This window comes from Lissotriton helveticus, assembly GCF_964261635.1.
Source record: "Lissotriton helveticus chromosome 1_1 unlocalized genomic scaffold, aLisHel1.1 SUPER_1_unloc_2, whole genome shotgun sequence".
NCBI classification, from domain to species: domain Eukaryota; kingdom Metazoa; phylum Chordata; class Amphibia; order Caudata; family Salamandridae; genus Lissotriton; species Lissotriton helveticus.
The window spans coordinates 39471-56634 of NW_027611659.1; the positions used below are offsets into that span (position 1 = coordinate 39471).

At 43.8% G+C, this 17164-nt stretch overlaps 1 protein-coding gene across 1 annotated transcript in view; it reads left to right on the forward strand.

Moving 5' to 3' along the window:
- The window catches only part of LOC144805728 (uncharacterized), a gene marked incomplete at its 5' end in the record, with an annotated part of 284077 nt that overhangs the window by 39366 nt on the left and 227547 nt on the right, over nt 1-17164 (forward strand). Inside the window, 3 exon segments of the mRNA XM_078672222.1 lie at nt 1664-3811; nt 3894-4224; nt 4390-4652. Of these exon segments, the coding sequence (XP_078528348.1) occupies nt 1664-3811; nt 3894-4224; nt 4390-4652 (2742 nt within the window).

Below are 17164 nucleotides of genomic sequence, written 5' to 3' on the forward strand. Positions count from 1 at the left end.
GACGCATCTTGTGGTGTACGGGAGGCGCATTGCTGGAGTAGCGTCGCAAGTGCGACGCAACTCCTGCAATGTACAGAGGCCACCCATACATAACGTGGTGCGTCACTCCTTACGCCTGCTTCAAGCAGGCGTAAGGATTTGACCAAGCAGCGTCGTAAAACTGACTCAGTGAAATCTTATAGATTTCACTACGTCAGTTTTATGGGGCTTTCCTACGAGGGAACGCCCAACCTGCGACAGAACGCCCACATGAAACCTGACGCAGGTTTCATGTGGCGCAGGGCTTTACAACGTGACGCATCTGCCTAGATGCGTCACTTTGTGAATAGGTTGCAGGGATGCGCCACGTTTCCGTGCCGTTGCGTGACGCAACGGCAGCGTAAACGTGGCGCAAGTCTGACATAAATCTGCCCCATTGTTTCTCACGCTAAACTCAATTTACCAAATACAGTAGATTGGGTTTAGCGTGAGAAAACTGCGCCCTTTTAAACTAGGCGCTTGGAAGGAGAAATGCTTTAATTTCTCCTTCCTTTTCTGAATTTGCATGCGTGCTGCACTGTGCAACATGCATACAAGGTTGGAAAAGGTTTCCCTCATGTCTAGGCATAGTATTTTGTACAGGAAGGGTGTCCTTCCTGTAGAAGACCTATGCTGGGCTCACACACACACGCTAGCGCTCTGGTGCTAAGGTGTGTGCATGGCGCAGGGCTGCTGTAATCAGTGCCGGCGCAAGGGAAAGGGAAGGAGAGAGCCATAATTTTGAAAATATGGTGCTCTCCTGCTCCCTCCCTGTCATGCAGTGCAGCCTCGCAGGGGGAGGCCTGCGCCACATTGCGTGGAGATTTGGTAAATCTCCCCTGAAATGTCTTTTACAACCAGATAAATATTGTGATTTCTCATTCTATTTTGTTTCAATTTACTAATTTTAAATATCTTTACATCCTACAGATAACAAGCCTTGAATGTATGAATTGACCATCAATAATAACGCGAATGCTGTAAATCTTCAATAATAGCAGAAATATTGAGCTACAGTATTCAGGAAAACATCAGCGCAGTCGGCGACAGAGGAACCTGCACACAAACTGACAGATCCCGGATGAAGCATCAAGGGCAGTTCAGTGATTGTAAGAGTCTGAGCTGTGCACCTCCACACCACAAGACGAAGAAATGACCTTAGGAAAATTAAGGCAACAACAATAAAAAACCACCTCCTGAATAAACAAGTGTCAAATACTAACTTTGATCAATGTATCGGTATGATGTGATTACCGCAGTGCTCTATTTTCTAAAATGAAGACAAGCCATCCTTCCGTGCTCTAGGTGAATTGTAAACTCTTTCTGGCCAAACCACAGTAACAAGCGAAAAGCACAACAGAGCGGAGCCAGACAACTGACGGGTAAAGGAAAGCGGAGCTCTTCTATCTACAATACAACAGACTGTCCCAATTTGCACCAGCCAGAAGGAAGATACATCTTTACCTGCAAGCGTCCACAGCCATAATCCAATCTAAAGGCACAATCCCCTACAAAGACACATTCTACGTATTAGGAGTGTGGCAAATATTTGGTGGCTATTGTATTTTATTGTTAAAACAGAAATCAAACGTGCAAAATACTGCACACATTTAAAGTGTGTGAGAAATCACAAGTGCTTTATCAGCCATGTTGGCCCATCAGGAACTACAGTCAAGGGATATAGACCATTATATACCCGACCCACAGACACTAACCAAGAAAGAAGAATCATACACATACAGCAAGAGCTTTAGTTTGTCATCACTACTCAAGCTTCATGAGCACACGTACACAGGACAAAAACCATTCAAGTGCAGTGAATGTGTAAAGTGCTTTAGTCAGTTATCACACCTTCAAAGACATAATCAAACACACACAGGAGAAAAACCATTCAAATGCAGTGAATGTGGGAAGAGCTTTAGTCGATTATCAAACCTACGAAGACATCAACAAACACACACAAGGGAAAAACCATTCAAGTGCAGTGAATATGCAAAGTGTTTTACTTTCTCGTCACACCTACAAAGCCATCTGTCTAACCACATAGGGGAAAAAAAATTCAAGTGCAGTGAATGTGCAAAGTGCTTCAGTAAGTCATCACACCTACAAATTCATCTGCGAACACACACAGGAGAAAAGCCATTTAAATGCAGTGAATGTGGCAAGAGCTTTAGTCAGTTACATCACCTACAAAGGCATCAGCGAACACACTCGGAGGAAAAACCATACCAGTGCAGTGAATGTGGGAAGAGCTGTAATCGATTAGAAAATCTACAAACACATCAGCGAACACACACAGGGGAAAAACCATTCAAGTGCAGTGAATGTGCAAAGTGCTTTAGTCAATTATCAGTGCTACAAAGACATCAGCGAACACACACAGGGGAAAAACCCTTTCATTGTAGTGAATGTGACAGTAGTTTTCACAGCTCTTCAGCATTAAGGTATCATCAGCGAACTCACACAGGAGAAAAAACATTCAAGTGCAGTGAATGTCTAAAGAGCTTTAATAAATTATCAGTACTACAAAGACATCAGCGAACACACACAGGGGAAAAACCATTCAAGTGCAATGAATGTGTCAAGAGCTTTAGTCGATTATCAGTGCTACAAAGACATCAGCGAACACACACAGGGGAAAAACCCTTTCATTGTAGTAAATGTGACAGTAGTTTTCACAGCTCTTCAGCATTAAGGTATCATCAGCGAACTCACACAGGAGAAAAAACATTCAAGTGCAGTGAATGTCTAAAGAGCTTTAATAAATTATCAGTACTACAAAGACATCAGCGAACACACACAGGGGAAAAACCATTCAATTGCAGTGAATGTGCAAAGTGCTTTGGTCGGTTATCAGACCTAAAAAGTCATCAGCGAACACACACAGGGGAAAAACCCTATCATTGTAGTGAATGTGACAGTAGTTTTTGCGGCTCTTCAGGATTAAGGCGTCACCAGCGAACTCACACAGGAGACAAACCATTCAAGTGCAATGAATGTGTCAAGAGCTTTAGTCAATTATCAGTACTACAAAGACATCAGCGAACACACACAGGGGAAAAACCATTCAAGTGCAATGAATGTGCAAAGTGCTTTAGTCAATTATCAGTGCTACAAAGTCATCAGCGAACACACACGGGGGAAAAACCCTATCATTGTAGTGAATGTGACAGTAGTTATCGCAGCTCTTCAGCATTAAGGTATCATGAGCGAACTCACACAGGAGAAAAACCATTCAAGTGCAATGAATGTGTCAAGAGCTTTAGTCAAATATCAGTGCTACAAAGACATCAGCGAACACACACAGGGGAAAAACCATTCAATTGCAGTGAATGTGCAAAGTGCTTTGGTCGGTTATCAGACCTAAAAAGTCATCAGCGAACACACACAGGAGAAAAACCCTATCATTGTAGTGAATGTGACAGTAGTTATCGCAGCTCTTCAGCATTAAGGTATCATGAGCAAACTCACACAGGAGAAAAACCATTCAAGTGCAATGAATGTGGGAAGAGCTTTAGTCGATTATCAGACCTACAAAGACATCAGCGAACACACACAGGGGAAAAGCCATTTAAGTGCAGTGAATGTGGGAAGAGCTTTAATCACTTATACCACCTCCAAACACATCAGCGAACACACACAGGGGAAAAACCCTATCATTGTAGTGAATGTGACAGTAGTTTTTGCGGCTCTTCAGGATTAAGGCGTCACCAGCAAACTCACACAGGAGAAAAACCATTCAAGTGCAATGAATGTGTCAAGAGCTTTAGTCAATTATCAGACCTACAAAGACATCAGCGAACACACAGGGGAAAAACCTTTCAACTGCAGTGAATGTGGGAAGCGTTTTAGTCTCTTATCAAACCTTCAAACACATCAGCGAACACACACAGGGGAGAAACCCTATCATTGTAGTGAATGTGACAGTAGTTTTCATGGCTCTTCAGCAATAAGGTATCATCAGCGAACACACACAGGAAAAGAAACATTAAAGTGCAGTGAATGTGCAAAGAGCTTTAGCCGATTGTCACATCTACAAAGTCATCAGCGAACACACACAGGGGAAAAACCCTATCATTGTAGTGAATGTGACAGTAGTTTTCGCAGCTCTACAGCATTAAGGTATCATCAGCGAACACACACAGGGGAAAAACCCTATCATTGTAGTGAATGTGACAGTAGTTTTCACAGCTCTTCAGCATTAAGGTATCATCAGCAACTCACGCAGGAGAAAAACCATTCAAGTGTAATTAATGTCTAAAGAGCTTTAGTCAATTATCAGTGTTACAAAATCATCAGCGAACACATACTGGAAAAACCCTAACATTGTAAAGAATGTGACAGTACTTTTCGCGGCTCTTCAGCATTAAGGATTCATCAGCGAACACACACAGGAGAAAAACCATTCAAGTGCTGTGAATGTGCAAAGTGCTTTAGTCAGTTATCACACCTTCAAAGTCATCAGCAAAAACACACTTGGGAAAAACTATTCAACGGCAGTGAATGTAGGAAAAGCTTTAGTAACTTATCAAACCTCCAAACACATCAGCGAACACAGAGACTCTGGAAAGAACTTAAGAACATCAAAAATAATATTGACCCCTTAGAGACAAAGACAAGAGCAGAACAGTGCAGTTATTGTGAGAGGAATGAATTACGGAAAAAAATTAAATTCAAATTATGTGGGACATTGAAATGCCAGATAATAGAAGACCGGACTAGCAGTAAAGAAGGAAAACAGATAACAGTATTTGCAGAGTTATAAAAGTGTTTGTTTCCAGTGATTGTTCACTTCCGTACACATAGCAAAGCAGCATGATGTACCAGGATACACAGTGGGAGGCTAGCACAATGTGGACTAAAAGAAAAGAAAAATTGTTGATTTTTATTTGGTGAAGAAGAGATACAAAGAAAAACATTCAATTGCACCTGATCACACTTCCTTTAAAAGCAACACTGAACAATACTGGGACTAGCAACGATATTTTCAGCTAACTTGTCGGCTTAGTGATAAAACCTATAAACCAAACACACCCAGAGTGAACATGTTGTCAGGGCTCTGGAGATGGAAGTTTCATTGGTAAAATGGAGGTATTGCTATTAACAAATGCCACTGCAGTATATGTAATGAACTAAAACGAAGCACAGGTGTTCAAGAAATAACCTGTTTTTAGATATAAAAGAGCACATACCTTGTTTTTAAGTAATGTTTGCTGCATCTTTTACACACTGTTATCGGTTGCTGGATCAGCTCGTGCCTCGGGCCTTATAACTAAGTGTGACCCGTGGCACCTCTCCGACATGGCTCTCCCTATTCAGTTTGTGACTTGCCAAACTCTTTCTTTTTACCAGAATTGAGCCATTGTAAGCAGCCGACTCTGTTTGAAGAATGTGGTGAAATAGCGAAATCCCACATGAAAAGCATATATGTGCCAGGACAATCAGTTGCACTACCAGCAATTCGTCTCCTACACTTGATTGTCCCCTGTCCTCAAACGTTCTAAAGGATTTGTCGTATGAATGCCAGAAGTGGCAGTGACATTCATGAAGCTAACGCTAACAGGAGTGTGTGGGAGATAGAGAGGGTGAGAGATAAAGAGAGCGAGAGAGACAAAGAAAGGGGCGAGAAATAGAGAGAAATGGAAGGAGGGGGAACGGCACGTTATATGTACTCACCTAAAAATAGAAGAAGCAGACGAATACATGTCAATGAGTGACATCACCAGAGAAACGGGCTGAACACCTGTGAATTTATATGTTTATTTTTAATACCTATAGACCCATGTCATGCCAATAAACAGGGCACAAGTAAGGAAAATAGTATGGAGCCCATTATCATATGCAAATTACAGTGACGTCACATGTAGTGACATCACAAGAAGTGATGTCAGGTCCTTATAATAATTTTTATGTGAAAGGTTGACGGCCTGTTTTAAAAACAAAAAACAAGAAATATAAAATAATGTAAAAATACGTTTTTGGTTTTAGTTTTTATACATCATATGTTTTTCCCACTTTTAGTTTGTAACTAAACTCGGAAATGACTGAAAGTGTAAATATTTTTAAACAGATATGTGGAACTTTGAAATTACATTTTTAAACAATTTTCAGCAAATAAATAAAATGTGCTTTTAATTTGCATTTGTTTCCTGATGTTATTCTTTATGCAGCCCCTAAGCCCCAAAGTGGTTCACATTTACTGTGTATTACGCAAAGAAGGGCTAATTTTGTCAAGTTCTCTGTTCCTCTCTTGCGCCACTCACACAAACAAACAATCGCAGGCTAAGGAGCTAGATGGAACTGAGTCAAGTTTCTAGATAATAGTGGGGGACCCCTTCAAACTGTGGCTACCCCCGACTTGTGCCGTGCTGATAAACCTTTCTTGACCCCCACTGTATGATCTACTCTGATTTCTGGAGGGACACACTTCCACAAACGACCATGTTAAATCTAGCTTCGCACAACCCACTGAGCATTCCTGCAGGTGTGGTACTTGATAGCAAAGGTTTATTGTCAGCATTATTTACAGCAGATAATAAAACAATCACAATTCTTGTCGATTTAAAACGACTTAAGCACAGTTCATACAAATACTACACTTTGCGCATAATCCATGATCTGACGTAAAATGCTAGTGCAAATAGATGACGTATATCACTATTAAAACCAATCAATTAGATAGAGCGGTCATTAGATCTTACAAAGCGTACCAGCTAACAAGCGCGTACCTAGGTGCAGATACCGGCGTCTCCGTCTGCTTGTTGACTACTCAGAGCAAGTAAACCCCTAGCAAGCCTGACAGCTGTCTTATAAACATCAGAAATAAAAGAAGAGCACAAGCCTGCTGCGCAGACGTTACCTAGAGTGTTAAAAAAACAAGGATTGTCCAAATAGTTTGTTTTGTTGACAGCCGGGTGGAAATTAAACCCTCAGATATGGGCCAATAGACGGCCAACATCTAAGCGAGCATTTTATAAAGTGCAGGTACAAGTAGAAATGAGCAACAATACCTCTCGATGCTCTGTCCAGTCCATAAGGTTCTCCAGTGCCTTTCCTGTTGGAGTCGAGCTACGCCCCAGTTTATGAGGGCAAATATGTCAAAGGACGAGCAAAGCCCCCAGAGATAAACGGAAAATTATAAAACCATCACTACAGTTGGTTTATGGTTTGAACCCACTTCCTTCGCTACTGTTTGTAGTAGGTCTGCATATACGAAGCAACTGCCTGGCAAATCTCCATACGATCAGTTCTATAACATAAGAAAAGTGCTGCACTGCAGCATCTCAGAGTACGTGTTAGAAAAAGTGGACGTAGGTAGTACCTACGGATTTTAAGCGACATATCACACAGCAGCATCAAATGCATAAATGACTCAGGGCCCCCTTATGTACGGGGACATGTGTCAGCTCCGCCTCCAGGGGCTTTACCCATGATTTAGTTAAGGTCCGCACCTGAAGACTTCCTAATCTGAACATGAGATATAAAGCCGTTTTCTCAGCAGGGAACAGCAAGTCCATGGAATGCTCCAGGCGCGGTTCACATTTTACTTTCTGGTAATTAGTCAGAAGGATGCCTTTCCTTGCTTCTTGTGTGCTCCACATGAATGCACAATATCTCCTTTTAACCAATTCTAGTGTTGCCTTATTCATCAGTTCTATTTCTCTACTCAACTAGTGTATGTTAGAATGTTCTCAGCGTGCTTGAACCAGAGTAAATTATTGTAATCCTGCATCGTCGCAGTATCTGCGGAACCATACTATATGATGCAAACAATAGATTTGACCACACTTGCATCCAATATCTTATGGGGTGAGATCCTCCAGTGAACCCCAGCTCAGCTCTTAATACTGTCAGTGGGGTTCCAGGACCCAGGTTTAGTACATGTTACAAGAAGATGTTTCCCAGTTTAAGAAGAGCCTGAACTTTCGTAAAATCCCACAGTTCAGCACCATAAGGGCAGGCCACCCGTGCATTTGTCTTGAATGCATCAGTGCTAGTTTTATTGGTCTCTTGCTGCTTGAGTTAGCAAAATGTAGAATAGTGGCGTCAAGTTTGTTTCCGCCTTCGCCACATGAGCTTTCAATATAAATGGTCATCCATTCGTATGCAGAGGTAGTCATGTTTTAAGTCGCTTACTTGGTTTACCATTAATCCTGAATGTCAACAATACCTTTGATTTAGGAATAATTATCATATATTTTCCTCTTTATTGATTATTAGCTTCTGTACCTTACAGAATAGCTCGAAGCCTTCCAAAAGTTGATGCATTGATTTTTCAGTACGCGCTAATATTACTGCATTATCTGCAACCGGCGGGATCGGAATATTTTCCTTCTCCAATATCGGAACATCAATACAAAGATTCCCGAGAGAATCTGTTCCATTGATGTGAATGTTGAATAAAGCTGGAGCTAGTGCGCAACCCTGCCCAACGCCAATGTTTATTTCAAACTTCTCTGTGCATTCTCCTTTTACACCAAATCTTACTCTGGAATGATTGCCGCGGCAGATACTTTCGGATACTCAAATAGTTGCTTGGGAACCTCCTTCCTCCAGAAGACTCAGACGGACAGAGCGGCGACAGAATCGAATGCTGTTTTAGGTCTCTTAAGACCAAGTAGAGCGGGTAGTTTCCAGGGACACAAACTTCATACAGATCATGTACAACCTCAGAGCCTGTTCGATTCTACTTTGGCCTTTTCAGGATCCAGCCTGAGGGTTAGAGGCAATATTGTTCATCTATGTCCAGGTCTCGAGTCGTGACTGTAAGAGTTTCCCAAAGATTTTCCTGATGTTGCCTAATTGGGAGATTAGCCGAAAGTTGGACGGGTCATCTCTCTCCCCATTTCTTGTGAATCACCACAGTTATGGAAGACTTCCATGATTCTGGAACCACACCAAGAGTCATTGCGGTGGAAAATAACGCTGTTAAAGACCCTGAAGCACTGAACGTCTGAACTGGCTATCCCTCCTTTCCTCTGAATCCATGCAATGACGCTTAGTGAAGGTGTGGAGTAGGGAAGCCCATGTCACCGCGCAGTAAATCTCAGCCTCAGGAACACCCCTGACAAGTGCTGATGCAGACGACTCTGCTCTTGGGGACTGAGCGCAGATTCTCTCAGTCAGTTTCTTTGTGATGCACAAGATGATGCAATGAGATAAGGTCCTCTTCTGGGCAGAGGTGCCCTTGTTGAAGCTTCTACAGTCCACACCTAGGGTCAATATAAAAATAGACTTCCTTTTGGGGCTCTTACTGATATGATCACGACCTTACTTGCCCCTATTGCTGCTCTGCTGTTTGTGCTGCTGCCTGGGCCCTTGTTGGGATATTGTGGCACCACCACAGGACTCCATATTATTAATTCTCTGCTCCCGAACACGGACCGCGGACTGCCTGGACTCCATCTCCCACAGGGCAGTGCGATCTCACGTGAGGAGCAGCGCCAGCCAGCCACCGGGTCCATAAAACTCTCTGGGGATCCCACAGCGTGGAACGCGCGTGGGCCAAGGGCGGGCCCGCCCTTGCCCGTCGAATCCCGGAGGAGCATGGCTGGGCCCCCCTCTAACAAGTGGCCCTACATCATACCACCTCTATAACGACCTTCAGGTACAGATTTTAATTATAACTTTCTGTTGATTCGTGTGAAGCGGGATTGGTACTTAACGTCGTGGTGGAGTGATTATCTGACGCATTTATAACGAGGGAAGAATCATTACTATGCCATGAGATAGAACTAACAGAGAGGCGGCTGTCTCTAGACCCCCTATCTCATTCAAGGCGAACCTCATTAGGATTACATAATCCAGCAGGTATCTCCCAAAACTTAACCCAATCGTGCTCATCGCCTTATAACTTGGGGACAGATGTGTTGGCCCTTGTACATGATGAGCCGCCAGCACTACAAACGGATATCTCTAACGGGCCAAGCATAGCCTCTAGAACCCGGACTTCCAATTCTTCTATTGGGGCACAAAGGCTAAGCCGAAGGCAAAGGCATCCTTGAACCGTAAGAAGGGTAAGGGTCCATCAAAACAAAAACTTCAAAAGGAATCCGAGTGTGACTCCCAGACCAATACAGCGGTAAAGAGTTGCTCTGTAGGTACTCAGACCATGGATGTTTCATTGTCTACGCAATTCTGCCCCAAGGAGGACGGCACAGCCATTAATGCCATTAATATGACAGTATTGGACACTGCCCTTGGTCGGATCAGGGAATCTATAGACAAAAATGTTGCTTCATTGGACGGCCGTTTAAAGCTTCTGGAAGGTACATTGACTGATTTGTCTGGGCGCCGGGAGTCTTGTTCCATTTCCGTGATCTCTTTGGTGCCCAGTGAGGGGCAGAGCTCTGGCAATGCCCCATACCATCAACTTTCACTATCGGCCTCGGTCACATCAGAGAAACTGCTGGCAATGACCCTGGCGATTGAGGAACTGTTGAGCAAAATACAGGGTAAAGCCACAAATAACATACCGCCCAGTTGCTTAGGGTGTCTAGGGAGCACATCAAATGGTGGAAATATAACCAACCCCCATATGGCGGACATCTCACAACCAGCCGTGCAATCTGGGAGGGGTGTTGGACATACAAGTCATCTTAATTTAGATTATAATAAAGCGCCATCTGATATAGCACCCGTTATTAATCAAAGACTGCCCAACCCCGAGATCACATATAGGGTAAGGGACAGGGTAAATGAAGAAGGCCTGACCTTGAATCTACCTCCAGAAGCCACACCATATACAATAATATTGGCAAATGTACCACAATCCACGTCCAAATCCATTGAATCCTGGGAGACTTTACATAATAAGTCTCTTTGCAGGCTTGGGTTTAAAATTGGCTTAAATGATGCCCTATTTAGCGAATTTAAAATGGCAAGGAGAGTGGGATGGGTGGGGAAATGTGATAAAAGGCTCCCGGGTGATAGCATAGTCCTCACTTTTAGAACACCAAGTTTAACACAAGAAATTTTGAGCCTACAGGGTTCCCTCTATGTGACCAATCATGGAATAAATGTACTCCTGTTGGGTTACTTGTATCCCCCCACTAACTACCTCCGACACGCAGGACAGGAGATGCAACTCCCAGCCTATTTCATGAATAACATGCACCGCACTCAATTTAGCATACCTTTGACTAATAGATTTGAGGCCCTTTCTTCCCTGGAAGATAACGATTGACTCAGTAACAGTAATAGCAATAGGGTACAATGTCAATCAATAGGAACAATCTCGCAATGTACAGCTTTACTTGTAAATACTGAACAGCCCGACATTAGGGCAAGAAATGCCGCTAATCATTGTAACAACTGTAATACTCAGAGTGAAATAACTCAGTCGAAGGCCAGCATTTCTTATAGTGAAACACCAAATAGCTCGGTGGCCCCAACGTAGTCCCTGCCCCCACTGATTGTATATCACAGTCTGGGCCTAGACGGAAAGAAATAGAGATCCTGTTCTGGAATGTGGCAGGTCTTAAGGCTAAACTGTCTAATGCTGCCTGGCTGGAATTCATCCATAATTTTGACCTTATAAGTATTGAAGAAACTTGGTCTGATAACATCTTACATATTAATGGTTTTAAGACATTTTCCAGTCCAGCAGTGCCATCAAGTAAGGGAAGGAATAAGGGCGTCCTTTGCATCTATGTGTCTTACAAGTTAAATGCTCACAAGATAGATCTCATGAAGTCTAAAACCTGTTATCAGGTGTTAAAAATCAACTTAGATAATAAGTATTATTTAGTCTTGTCAAATTTTTATAATAATATACCAATTGCGGACACCAGACAAATCTTGGCGGGGATTTTTATTGTGGACCGTGCCCACATACAATGGGAGATGTTTGTGGTATAGACCCAGAGGATGCAAATGATGCGTCCCATTTCTTGCACACTGCTTCTGGAGATTCATTTAATTTGCTAAAATATTCGATGGATTTGGGATTTGCAAATAGTGTGTGTTCGTCCCTAATTCCTTTAAATAGTACCTTTAACGGACGTGGCTTGTTTTCAGCCATAGACCATATACTGGTATCAAATAGATATGCGGACAGAATACACAATTTTATAGTACATCCTGTTGCTTTTAGCAATCATTAACCGATTAGCGTCCTTTTAAAACTCCCTGCCAAAGCATTAACAAGTAAAACACTGGACACACACCTGCAGGAGATGTTGCTATTGATAGACAAAATGGTTACACAGTCGAATGGGCGGCTGTAAATCAATCTGAACTTTGTAAGCACCTCTTAACCATCTGCAAAGATGATTTTACAGCTTATCTCGATGAAAACACTAACAAAACAGATATTCTTAGTTCTTTTGGGAAAATAATTCAGACTATACAAAATAGACGACGGGCAAAAAGTAAGAAATGGGCTGACAAGAGAAGTGTTTTTTTTTATGCCAAATGTTCCCAAACCCATGCAGCCTTGATAACCTCCTTACATAAACCCATAAAAGATCGAGCAGATATAAAAAGGGCAAGATTAGCCTATAAGACATCTCTTAAGGAACGCAAGGCAAACATAAAGTCCGAATTATGGCAAGATCTAAAACGAGCATCAGCCTTGAAAGAAACAAAAGGTTTCTGGAAGGCAGTGAATGCCCCTTTCCTTGCCTCGGGTAACCTGCCTAGTATCGAAATAGAGGAGGATAATTGGGTGTCCCATTTTTCTGGCCTTTATAACAATCAGGTGGATCCGCAAAACGAGGCGGCCATACGTTTAATCCCTCCAAACCATCTTCCTATTGAAATCGACTTTGATGCCCAGGATGTAATCTTGGCCATCAACGAAAGTATGGAGGGCAAAGCCCCAGGCCCCAATAGCATACCAGTGGACTTATTTAAATCAGATCCACTGCAATGGGGACCCCTGTTAGCCCTGGTCTTAAAAGCTTGCTTGGCCCTGGGATTTACAGCCACTTGGACGGAATCGATACTGTTCCCTATTTACAAGAAGGGCAATCGTGACGATCCGTCCTGCAATAGACCAATCTCATTACTAGATTCTTTTGCAAAGGTCGCTGGGCCTGTTGTTTTAAACCGCCTCCAGTTATGGGCAGAGGAAAACTGTATAATTTCTGAATTACAGTATGCCTTCCTGCCAAGGTGTGGGAACCATCGAACAATGCTTAAACCTGAACTTACTGGTTGGAAAGTATTTAAAGGCTAAAAGGGGGAATTTATTTTTATGCTTTGTTGATTTGAGTTCAGCCTTTGACTGTGTTAACCATCAGAATCTATGGAGCATGTTAGACGCCATGGGGGTTGATTAAAACATTCTTAACTTTTTAAAACAGTATTATTTAGATGGTAGGGCCCGGGTGCACTATGGAAGGGGCGGTGAACTCAGTAAGACCCCATCGGTAAAGAAGTGGGTGAGGCAGGGGTGCGTGTTGGCACCCCTCCTGTTCACTCTTTATATTAATAACCTGGGAGCAAAATTAGGTAATGATTGTCCGGACTTGCCATGCATAAACGGACGGCCAATAAGAGCTTTATTATATGCAGATGATGCCGTCCTATTGGCTCGTACCCCCATTGGCCTACAAAATGTAATTACCAGCTTTTCTGCCTATATGCTAGATCTTGACCTTCGTGTCAATATAAATAAAACATTTACAATGAAATGCTGTAAGCCCAGTACCAAGTGCCTGTGAATTCTTTATTGAAGACAGGAAACTCGAATTCACGGCTCATTTTTCCTACTTGGGCAATGTATTTGAAAAAAGGGGTCTGTGGTCTAAAGCTATTGAATCCAGGAAGTTATTATTTTGTAAAGCCACTGGTGCCATAATTAATTTTGCCAGGAACTTGGGGAGGTGCCCAGTTGCAGATTTAATAACGATCTATAAAGCCAAATGCATTCCTGTTGCCATGTATGGAGCAGGCATCTGGGGTCATGCCAATGCCGAGTGCCTGCAAATAGTTGAAAATAGGTTCCTGAGATATCTTTTAGCTGGACCCAGTAATACAGCTGCATTCGTATGCCACGCTGAGCTGTGGTTGCCTTATCTCCTAGACTTAATTAAACTGCAGCCCATCTTGTTGTTGCATAAAGTTTAGACTGGCACTTCTACTGGCTTGAACAGGGACCTGATCAATGATTGTCTGTCCCTTGATGGGGCTGACCGAATTTCCTGGTTGACCTATGTCAAACATTTATTAGAGAGTCTAGGCAATTCTGAATATTTCTCTAACCCTGACAGCTTGAACAATGTTACTGGAAATAGTTTAAAATCACTATGTCTGGACTATATGGTCTCCATTAATCTATCTAGCAACATTGTAAAACCGTCAGTGAGTACACACCAACTACTCTTGACTCAACCAGGAATACAACCATACTTATTAAACACTGCAGGAGCCTATGATAGATTGTTATTGACCTGCCTACGCCTTGGCAGCCTTCACACTAGGGTTACCTTCCCAAAAACGAATGACTGGTCCCGCACCCTATGTTTATGCCCGTGTGATAACATCTCTGCTCAGTCGACAATTCATGTTATGTGTTTTTGCAAGTTTTATTCTATGCCCAGAAAAAAATGGACGCTTCTCCTGAGGCTGCAGGGGGCTCTTTGGCGACAAGGACTACTCGCCCCAGATACCAGCGGGGCTCTGCGCAGCGAGGCAGGCCCTCCCTCTACCACCAGGATCTTTAACTACTGTTCGCTCCTCCCGCTTCGCGGGACACGCTTCACCTGAGGCTGCAGGGGGCTCTTTGGCGACACGGACTACTCACCCAAGACACCAGCGGGGCTCTGCGCAGCGAGGCAGGCCCTCCCTCTACCACCAGGATCTTTAACTACTGTTCGCGCCTCCCGCTTCGCGGGACACGCTTCACCTGAGGCTGCAGGGGGCTCTTTGGCGACACGGACTACTCGCCCCAGACACCAACGGGGCTCTGCGCAGCGAGGCAGCCCCTCCCTCCACCACCAGGAGTATTTAACTAATTAACATCTCCCGCCCCGCGGGACACGCGCGGGTGGCGCCGGTCTAAGCCCGGGCAAAGGGCGGGCCGCCTGTGGCTGTCCGAGGACGGAAGAGGACGGGCCGGGCTACCCCTCTGACATCTGTTAGCAGCAATGGGTAAGAGAAAAAAACAATGCCCTGGGGTGCATGAGGGGAATCAAGCTAAGGTGGCTAGAAAATCAGAGTCAATCATTAAATATCTGACATCTGCGGTGGGGGTATTATCGGAGGAAATTGCTAATGGCGAGAAAGAACTTGGCTTGGATATCGCTAATTCCCCACCTGCACTAGCAAACAATCAGATCCCCTCTGTACCGTTGGAGCCGAACATCGTAACAACGAATGGCCCCTCTGAGGCGGAGCCCCGGCTGGGCCTGTAAGATACTCTGGTAGTGCCAGAGACACAGGAGACATTGGAGAACAATAGCTACGCTGGACCTGTTAGACAATTACCCCCTAAGCACAAGACAGCGAAAAAAACTATGAGAAGGCAAAAACCTGTAGACGCGACCCTTAGTTCAGACTCTAGCTCCAGAGAATATCTTGGAAAAATGGTGGAGGAGCTGTTCATAGCGCGATTGGAACCAGCTTTAGAGGCTATCGCTAAAGACATTGTGGACACCTTGAATACATGTGTTGCAGGACTGCCAAAAAAATGCGAAAAAAATTATTTATTTATTAACATGTCACGGGGGGTGTTCGGTCCAGACACAAGCCTTTAGTGGGAACAGGGATAGGGTCGATATTTCGAACAGGGAGTCCAAGGTTCCACGGGGGAAAAGCCCGGATAAGTTACATGGAAGTTTGTTGCCTGTTACCTTTAAGGAGGGGGGGGGAATCCCAATCCCGGAGTAAGTAACATCAGGAGTAATATCAGGAGACCGGGTCCAGATAGAAAAAGGCAGACCATTCAGCAGGGCTTGACCTTAGAGTTACCACCAGAGGCTGCCCCTTTGGTGGCTGTTTTTACAGGGGTTCACCCATTAAGGCACGGCACAAATGAATCTACCCATGATCTTATGAAACAAGCCAGTCTCTGGTGTGCACAACATAGTAGCGGAGGCACAGATATAACAGATTCTATTATTATGGCAAGGAGGGTTAGATGGGTTGGGCGGGGCCCAAAAAGTATCTTGGGGGACTGTGTGGTGGTAAATTTCAATAATCGGGCATGTGCGGAAAGATTATTCTGGGATGCCTCAGTGGTTGCTAATAAGGGCATTAGACCACTTCCTTTGGGATATTTCTATCCCCTGGCGAAGCCTCTGGTACAATATCCGATTTCAACTCGGGAACGGCATAGTCGACGTAGCCCACATACAACCCCATATCCAAGTGATGATACCACACAGCCTAGACTTATAGGGGGATTGCCTCAGAGGGTTGAAAGGGTTTTCATGCTGATAACACCTGCTCCCCCCCACAGCATCAGATAAACGCAGATGTGGCTCTTACACATCACTTCTCCCCTCTGTCTCATATGGAGTCCAATGATTGACAAACCGCCAGTTTTCAAGGGCAAGGTGTCACAGCGGGAGGGCCTAACCCTATAGCTGCACGTAAGTTTTTGAGCTGGAATGTGTCAGGCACCAGAGCTAAACGAACTGATGCTATCTGGGTGGATTTTGTCAGTCAGCATGATATTATTGCCATGCAGGAAACTTGGGACCCCGCAAGCAGTTTTAGCTTTGATGGGTACGTAAGTTTCGTTATTCCAGCGGTTGTAGGGAAGCCGGGGAGAGCAAAGGGGGGTCTTCTCTTCCTCTTTTCGCTTAACCTTCCAGGTGTTTTCCAAAAACTTGAGGCAGATTCTGGCAACATTTTGATAGTTGAATAGAGCGGTTTTGACCGTAAGAGTTATTTATTAATTAATTTTTATAACTCTATTGACGGATCACAGCACAATGAGCACATATGTGCTTTGGATCTGTTTTTGTCAGATTTTAAGCTGAAACAGAACTCTGCACCAGAAGTGATCCTTCTGGGCGATTTTAACATACATCCTTGTAAATGGGACTGTTCCTTAGGTGAACCTTTTGGGCCGCTAAGTGGTGGGGTTCCCCACTTTCAGCATAGCAGGCAGGGAGAGGCTCTTGAGTAGTTTTTGTCTAACATGAACCTTTTTGAACCCTGTATTGAAAAAGGAGAGGAGAGAGTACCCACTTTT